Source organism: Rosa rugosa, chromosome 1 (genome assembly GCF_958449725.1).
Source record: "Rosa rugosa chromosome 1, drRosRugo1.1, whole genome shotgun sequence".
Taxonomy (NCBI): domain Eukaryota; kingdom Viridiplantae; phylum Streptophyta; class Magnoliopsida; order Rosales; family Rosaceae; genus Rosa; species Rosa rugosa.
The window spans coordinates 47,568,657-47,577,250 of NC_084820.1; the positions used below are offsets into that span (position 1 = coordinate 47,568,657).

At 36.2% G+C, this 8,594-nt stretch overlaps 1 protein-coding gene and 2 long non-coding RNA genes across 5 annotated transcripts; all 3 read left to right on the forward strand.

Annotated features, from left to right (window-relative positions):
* Positions 1 to 982: 982 nt before the first annotated feature.
* LOC133739494 (uncharacterized) lies at positions 983 to 1,852 on the forward strand. Of its 2 annotated transcripts, none has more exons than XR_009860662.1 (3): positions 983 to 1,263; positions 1,331 to 1,517; positions 1,599 to 1,852. It is a non-coding gene; the product is annotated as an uncharacterized LOC133739494 (long non-coding RNA). The 2 variants fall into 2 exon arrangements; XR_009860660.1 differs by having other exon boundaries at positions 993 to 1,263; positions 1,619 to 1,852.
* On the forward strand, positions 1,847 to 3,561 carry LOC133739481 (probable AMP deaminase). 2 transcript variants are annotated; one of them, XR_009860656.1, is made up of 5 exons: positions 1,847 to 1,916; positions 2,565 to 2,619; positions 2,732 to 2,802; positions 2,948 to 3,052; positions 3,183 to 3,561. XR_009860656.1 is itself a non-coding variant. In XM_062167266.1 (2 exons), the coding sequence occupies exons 1-2, from the start codon at positions 2,863 to 2,865 to the stop codon at positions 3,272 to 3,274; spliced, it is 282 nt and encodes a 93-aa protein (XP_062023250.1). In that variant the 5' UTR covers positions 2,851 to 2,862; the 3' UTR covers positions 3,275 to 3,561. The 2 variants fall into 2 exon arrangements, 1 of the variants encoding a protein (XP_062023250.1); XM_062167266.1 differs by lacking the exons at positions 1,847 to 1,916; positions 2,565 to 2,619; positions 2,732 to 2,802 and having other exon boundaries at positions 2,851 to 3,052.
* Positions 3,562 to 3,614: 53 nt separating this feature from the next.
* LOC133742027 (uncharacterized) lies at positions 3,615 to 5,899 on the forward strand. The gene is made up of 7 exons (XR_009862326.1): positions 3,615 to 3,714; positions 3,843 to 3,983; positions 4,375 to 4,401; positions 4,504 to 4,758; positions 5,210 to 5,251; positions 5,386 to 5,446; positions 5,735 to 5,899. It is a non-coding gene; the product is annotated as an uncharacterized LOC133742027 (long non-coding RNA).
* The last annotated feature ends 2,695 nt before the right edge of the window (positions 5,900 to 8,594 follow it).

Sequence of the window (8,594 nt, forward strand, 5' to 3'; positions counted from 1 at the left end):
GAAATTGGACACGACTGATTGAAATTGGAAAGTTCAGGGGGTAAAAAAGTGAAATTGAGAGTTTGAGGGGTGAAATGATGACACCCCCAAATCTCAGGGGGGTAAACTGAAATTAATCCTAAAATTTATTATTTGGCTAGCTTGTAAAGTTGTAATAATTGTACATTAGAAAATGAACCTTAATATTGTTTAATTAGCACGCTACATAAATAAATAAATTTAGTACAAAAACAGATGAAAAATGAGGACCACACATTGAATTTTGACAAAAGAACAAACAAATTAAATCACTACTAGTATAAGCTTCATAAGATACTGAATTTTTTCTATATCTTTTGATTTAAATTAATGATACACATAAAGATATCTAAAACTCATTAGTTACAGTGCAGTCACATTATGAAAAAAGTTATTCTCCTTAGTAGGCTCCACTAATAAAAGGGAGAGGATCCTCTCCGGAGCTATGTTTTTACCTGAGCTTCCTGAGCTTTGCAGCAGATGAAGACACGTGGCTCATATCAGATCCAATAGTCTATTATTTCTCCTTACCTTCACAACTACTTTGTTTCCTTCCTCTCTCTCTTTTACTTCGATGTTCTTCTTTACCTTCCCTTTCTCTCTCTTCTTTTTCCTTTTGTTCTTCCCTCACTATCAGATGGAGTTTTCTACAATGAATCAATTCCATTTCTACAATCCTTCTAAACCCAGTCAACCTTCTAAACCTGGCACCATCCATCAAAATTTTAGAAAATCAAAATAACCCATATCAAACAAATCACCAGTTTAATTTCACATCATCATCACCACCAATCACTACAAAAAAAAATTGCAATGGCTACCACAGTTAGCTTCGGCGCAAAAATGCCGTCGCTATTGGTCATAGATTTGCTACGGGAAACAAGGCGTCGCAAAATTAAAATTGATTTGCGACGGCAAATTAACGCCGTGGCATAAAAACTAATACAATTGCGACGGCATCTTCAATGCCGTAGTTAAATTTGTCCCGATTCTTGCTACGCTATAGTTGCCGTAGCTTTTTTTAGTTTTCTTCCGGTGCAATATTAGTTGAGCTTGTTATTTTTATTTTTCATTTTTATTAAGGAAATAATGGTTCCCATCGGTGTGCCGCTTACTCTCTAAACCCCTTCTCTCTCTCTCTCCTTTTCTCTTTTCTCCGGATACGATCGACGACTTCGAGAGGGGCGTAGAGCGGAGCCCTCTCTCTCCCGCCGCCCAAAAATCTCTGCCGTTGATTCAATTCTGGTAAGTTCTTCAAACCCTAATCTCACCAATTTTCCTTTACATTACGGAATCAAAAACCCCAAATCAGGTATGTGAAATTCATGTAGTTGATGATTCGCTGGCCTTAGGGTTCGTGTCATCTTATCTCAGATCTACTTGCAAATGGCTCAGATCTACCTCCATCTTTACCTCCTTGGCGGCTCTCTCACAGACCAAAGGAAGCCATGGCCGCCGTGCATGTCGTATCCTGCCCTCCCCGGCTTGGCAGTGAATCGGTAACCTTTCTCCTCTCTCGTTCGTCAAGTGTAGCTTCTTTTAGGTTAACACCTTTTATCTTCATCTTCCTCTGAATTCAGTTTGGTGGCACATGAATTAGAATTAGGTCGAATATATTCTCGCATAGATTCACATGAAAAACCCAGTCCAGACTATCTGCTGCAACAATGGCTGTAGGGGAGCCCAGAGCACCAAAGTAATAAATTCACATCTCCATGTTTGGGCTTTCCCTCATAAGGTAACCCAACTCAGTTTTCTACTGTTTTGCTAGTGTAATTTTTTCTTTTCTTTTTGGGTAAGTTAAATTGGGATTGGATTTTGGGTTTTTAGGCTGCTGGTATCCTTACTTTCCTGGCCAAGAACCCACCTTGCCTGGGGATATCGATTTGTTGCTTCAGGTATGGCTTTCATGAACCCACTAGTATTCCGATTATGTCTTACCCTCTAGTATTTTTCTTTTCAATTTTGTTTGTTGCTCATTTAGAATGTTCAGTTACTGCACACCATGTGTTTGAAGTTTTGCCTCAAAGACAGCACCCAAGCTGAACCAGTGGGCTATTCCATGATTTTCGAAAACCCTATACTTCTTGTTTTACTCTCGGTTTTTGATAGCTTAAAATAGACTCTTCAGTGATCATTTTGAGCTTGGTTTCATGAAAAATGGAGTTAAAATGAAATACTTATGCCATTTTGAAATTACTGCACTGTTTCAGAATTTATGCAGAAATCAGTATTTTCTGCTACTTTGGATTCTTGTTTGACCACTCATTTGAACTGCAAATGACCTGAAATTTTGCAAAATAGTAGCTTTACATGTCTACTTCAAATCTGGAGAGTTTTGCATGAAATCACTGAAAGAGTAGTTGGTGGTGAATTTTTCTTTCTTGCTACCAGTCTTCTGAAATTTTCTCCAATTTGCAGCAACCTTGTTACGAAACAATCTGTTTGAAAGGCTTTCACACCTTTGTCAGTTCTTGAATTTTAGTATGTTAAAATAGACTGAATATTAACATTCTTATCTGGATTTCTTGTTAACACTTAAGCAGGTTTGTAGAGAAAACAACAACCATGGGTCTAGAAGAATGCTATTCACATCGATATGTAAGTCTAATATCACAAGTGTAATGCAATTGGTGGAGAGGTGGACCAAGTGTTTGTTGTTCCTGTTTTCATGTTTTTCAGCGTGATTAATATGGATTTTTGGGTTTTTAAGCTGCTGGTAAATATCCTTACTTTCCTGGCCAAGAACCCACTTTGCTTGGGGATATCGATTTGTTGCTTCAGGTATGGCTTTCATGAACCTCCCTATGTGTTTGCCTGTGGAAAAGTGTAAAGAGGCCGAAGATGTCCACCATGGATGCCATAAACACTTGTCACATTTGTTTCAAGAGGTACGACCTGAATGTGGACCTTTTGGATATTCATGCAGACAAAAGCACATTTCATCATTTTGATAAGTTCAATCTGAAGTACAACCACTGTGGTCAAAGTAGGCTCAGGGAGATTTTCCTTAAGCAGGATAATCTTATCCAAGGTATAATTGTTTATTGGCTTACTTGCTCTTTTCATAGTTAAGTATTGGATTCTCAAGCCATGGCTTTTGAGATGTTATTTCTGTCAAGTCTTAGAGGCATTAATTTTCATGATTATCTTTTGTTGAATAGGCTGTTTCCTTGCTGAGCTGACAAAGCAAGTGTTTTCTGATCTTTCTGCCAGTAAATATCAGGTGCTTTCATGCTCTGCTACTTTTGTATAGGTTTTAGTGGTTTTATTTCCCTTTTTTTTTTAATCATCAATTATGAAGAATGCTAGACTGCTAGTGTGGATTAACGCTCCAACTATTAATTAATTCATACATACTTTAATTTCCCAATCTGTTGGATATAAATACTAGTGTTTATAATAATTTAGATATCTGGATCAAGTTTAGGTTTCTGAATTATCCTTCCTTGCCTCTCTGAATGTTCATTGATATGGAACAAATGACCACTCCCTCTCCATTCCTTCTTGTTTGTTTGTCTTTCTTATTTCTCTGCATGTCCAGATTGGCTCCTTGCCTGATGCTCTATTTTTATACTGCAGATGGCTGAGCACAAAATATCAAAATATGGCAGGAAGCAAAGTGAGTGGGACCAAATGGCTAGTTGGATAGTGAACAATGAATTGTACAGTGAGAATGTTGTATGGTTGATATAGGTAAATGCAAGATTACCTTTCAGAAATAGGTCATATGAATTTGGGGGTTCCAGTAACAATGTTAGATTTAGGGTTTAGGATTCTGTAAAAACTTGAATTCTTATTACGCAATTTTTGTCTTCTTTCAGCTGCCACGGCTGTACAATATATACCAGGAAATGGGGATAGTCACATCATTTCAGAACATTCTTGACAAAATCTTTAAACCGCTGTTTGAGGTTACCATAAATCCAGATTCCCACCCGCAGTTGCAGGTTTTTCTGAAACAGGTTAGCTATCTCTTTGTTAAATTTTCTTTTTTATTGAACTTGTAGCTTAGTTAGGCTAATATACACGCTCAGGATTGAATGGAAGTCTTTAAATTACGCTCGGTATTATAACTGGATTTTACATCAAGTATTCCCCTTGATGATAAAGTTGATGATCGGGAGCGAAGCTAGTAAGCTCCTAGTTTGTGTATATGAGCAAACTACAATTCAATCCATTGTTTCCTCATCATTTTCTGCACAGGGCATGAATATCAAATTTTTGACCTTACATTTTTCTATAAAATTCATGTTGTCTCTGGTTCATATTTGTTCTGGTTTTAGGTAATCTGTACAGATGTATGCATGTTTGTAGTTCGACTTAACCAAATCTAATTTTCTGGTGATTGTATAGGTGATGAAGATGGAGGTTGACTATAAAGTAAGTTCCCTTTGTACCTTCCTCCTACATATTTATTTTCATTTTATTTTGAATCAATTAATGCTTGCATTTTTATTTGCTAAACTAACTGTTGTAATTTAGGTGGTATTAATCGGATTTTCTGCAGACATTGGATACTTATTAGGAGATCAACACGAGCATTGCAGGTCTGTCGAACAAGGAAATGCAGAACCTTCAAAGGTAGCCGAACACGGGCAGCTTTTGTCTTTATTATTGGATTTTGCTTGCTGGATCTTGCCAAGTTAGAAGGAAGGGTTGAAATTCAAGAAATTCACTTGCTTCTTCGATTCCTGCTGAAGGAAGGACTGCACCTACATATATATGTTAATTATGCTGGTAAATAGTTTCTATCTCTCTACTCAAAAGTTCAAAATTTGAGTTTAGTTGTTTTGGGGAGAGAATGTAATACATGGTTTTGGAATTTGTTGATGTAATGTTGGATATCTGGGTTTAATGGAAAATATATTCTTCAATTTTATCTCTATCCATACCTTACCATAAATTTTACTACTGCTAATGGCTAAGATTACTCTATCACTTAATTACTCCTCCTGTCTCGACCTTTTTTTCCTTTAATGGGAATGAATATATTTAGAAGTATCATGTCTATTTAGAAGAGGTATTGGCTAATGCAGTCATGCATCTTCTGTTGGACTTCGAGCTTCTTGAAATAGTCACACTTCATGTAACTATATCTCTGTTTTTATGTTTGTTTCATTGATGCTGGTTTCTTGATTGCTTTCTCTTTTGATTCTTTGTTTTGTTTTCTGCTTTATTGTTGTTTCAGAGATAACCCAATTCCTCCCAGATTAGTTACTCATCATTCATGGTAAACCGATTCCTCCCTAGTTTTGTCATTATAATCTACAGTTGATTGGAAATTTAACATTGTCCCTAGTTTTACTGAATTCTATTAATCGTATATGTAATATGACTCTTAACAATCTGCCTTGGTAAATGTAGAGGTCAGCCAGATAGTATTGTGCAGGACATTTAAAATATGGTTTGCTCCTACATTGAGAAGGTAAAGTCCATTGAAATTTTGATCTGCTTTCTTCTTCTTCTTCTTTGTTTTTATTTTTTATTTTTTATAATTCTCTTTTTTCCCCTGAAGTTGTAAAAGAAACACTAGCTTTGATGACACTTGGTTTGAAATTTCCTCTCATACTGCCATTCTCTTTGTAATATGATTATAAAGAATGGTGCAACCTGCGATGTTCATTATTGAAATTGGGTTATGGTGTGACATTGAAAAAGGGTGATATGCAAAGCCATACATGATATATCAATTTTCTTTTTTTTGATGTCTTAGGTTCCAGATGCAACTAGTGATCATGAAATTCGGAGGGAATCTGTAGGAGAAGAAGGGAATCCAGATTCAAGCTGTGATAGAGCAATGGACTGAGTTTCAATATGTTCATATTCTGATAGTGCAACATTGGAATTTTTGTTAAGTGTTACTCTTGGTTGTTTTCATTAGGTGCTGGGTTTTGGGCATAACTTTGTATTTCTTCTAATTACATATTTGGATGAATGCAGCAAGTTAATTACATTGCTATGAAATACATGAGTTAATGAACAATATGTGTTGTGTATTGATATTTTTATCTCATTTTTGGATGTTGCAAAAATACAGGTTTTGTTAAAAAAAAAAAAAAAATTGCTGGTTGGCTACTAGCATCGGTGAATTGCCGTAGCCAAGAATATATTTTTATATAACACATGAAGCTACGGCAACGAGACCGTAGCAAAATTTGCTATTGAAAAATTAGCGGGAATTAAGCAAATTTAGCAGGAAAATTTTTAGGCGGGAAACAAATTTGGCAGGAAAATTTTTTGGCGGCAATATATTTATCACAATATTAATTATGCTGCGACGGAAATTTGCCGTAGTAAATTTTGTAATGGCAACGGCATTAGGGGTAGCATGAAACCGTCGCAGAGTAAGTGTCGCAAATCACTTTGCCGTCGCAAAAGTGGTTTGCGATGGCATTTTGCCGTGGCTAAAGGTTTTGGCGACGCCACCAACGGCGTCAGAAGCTTTGCCGTCGCAGAGCCGTAGCAAATGCTTTTTTGCCACGGCAAAACAGCTTTTAGCTACGGCACGGCGCCGTGGCTATTGCAATTTTTTTTTGTAGTGAATCCCTCCAGTTTCTTTCTTCCCTCTCTCTCCCTCTCTCTCTCCCATGTTTTTCCTCTCATTCTTCATTCTCACAACCCAAAATTGCATAGAAGAAATTTGATTTGTTTTTAATCGAATTGCAAAGATATAGTATGACTTGACTCGGGTAGGATCGGAAGAAAATTTGAAGTTTCGAACTGATGTTGGTCGATAGAGTCAGAGTTATATGGGTTTTGGTTTGATCTGGCAATGGGAGGGTGAGTCTCTCTTTGATATGTTGTGTTAGTTTGTGAACATTTTGAATTGAGTTCAGAAGGAGAGAAATAAAGAAGCACAGTACATTGCATACCAGAACATTTTGAATTCAGTTCAACATCTTGGCCGCCGTCCGGCAATCGGAGCCGCCTGTTTTGCCTTTATGCAGCAACCTAATTACCTCACCGTTCCTTGTAATTAAACCCTTTGCTCTGCTCATTTGGTTTGAATTTTTCTCTAACTTGATACCTAGTTCAGTTTCCATATCCATTTGATATAATTGGATTAAATCACATTGTTTGGCAGTTGAGCTTCTATTAGAGTTTTGATATTTTATGATGGATTGTAGCACATTTTGAGTGTCTTTCGATTTCAGAAAAAAAATGGAACTTTGATGTGTTGAGTTTTGATTGTTTTGTGAAGCCATGGATATATGAATAAAGAATAGGAGATTGCGAGCTGACCGAAAGAGGGAGGAAGAAGGAAAGAATAGAGAAGAGATAGAGTAGGACAAAAATCTAAAAATGATACATTGTAAAATTAGTAAATCTTCTTTTCACCATTGGATGCAATATAAGCCACGTGTCACCATCTCCTTCAAAGTTCAGGAAGGATCAGCTCAATAACTGTTGGAACTTGTGGGACTCTAGTCCCACATGGAAGAAACTTTGAAGGATCATACCCTTTTTAAGGACACACCCATGTAAAGAACTAAATGGGCAACAAGCCAAAATGTGGGTTTCGGTGGGCTTTCCTATTGGGCTTCCCATAGGAATATAAATATATATACATATATATATATATATATATATATATATATATATATATATATTTATAAGTCAAAGATGGGCCTTGGGGCTCTTGGGCTCGGTTTGACTAAAATAAGATTTTATTTTTTGCGTAATTTACTGTTCAATTTCCAGATAAAATCGAACAGTTGCAACGGATGGAATCAAACAACGTCAAACAACTGCCGACGCAACCGACGTAACTCCTCGATTTGGGTTCTTTATAAGGACGACCTTCGGTCGTCATTGATCAATCAATCGATCTTCTTCTTCCTCCCCCCAAAAAGTTATTCTGAGAAACATAAAGTAGAATTCGTCAGGGTCAAGTTCTTGTGCAAGAACTTGTACCAGATAGTTGTATCCTCTAGATAGACGTCCGAAACTACAGCACAAGTAGGGGCGAATTTCTGTCTTAGGTCACTGCATCGCAGGCCTCTATCTGATCAAGTTAGTGATTAAATTTCGAATTAAAGTTATTTGATTTCAATTAATTATTATATATTCAATTTGTGATTTAGATTTTATATATATACTGTTCGTATATACTGATTGGTTCTAACAATAACTAGCTCAGGAGAGGATCCTCTCCCCTAATAAAAACCCATGCTTGAATTTTAGTATCGCCCTTTTTCTAGTTTTTTTTTATTCTGCATTAGTTTATTTTTCTATCTCCTCCTCTGCTTTTTTTTTTTTTTTTTGAGAATTTTTCAGTAGAGAAATTTTATTCACACATTGCTAAATGATAGATACACATCTCTTACTTAATACACAACCTATTAACTTTTTTATTTTAATATTTTACTAGAAACACAACCCCAAACTTCCTAAACTATGCTCATTCACAATACACAATATATTTTCATTAAGGGTGGTGCTATTCACACACCATTTTTCTCTATTCACACACCCCTTCTATTTGTTTATTACTTTAAATCAACTTTTTTCACAAAATACCCTAACTACCCTCATTTGCAAATTTTTTTTTTCCTATTTGGCAAGTCAATTAT

Coding starts and splice junctions, on each gene's coding strand:
- LOC133739481 (XM_062167266.1), top strand. CDS start 2,863: ATGTCCACCATGGATGCCATAAACACTTGTCACATTTGTTTCAAGAGG. Junction 3,053..3,182: donor GCAGGATAATCTTATCCAAG/GTATAATTGTTT, acceptor TTTGTTGAATAG/GCTGTTTCCTTGCTGAGCTG.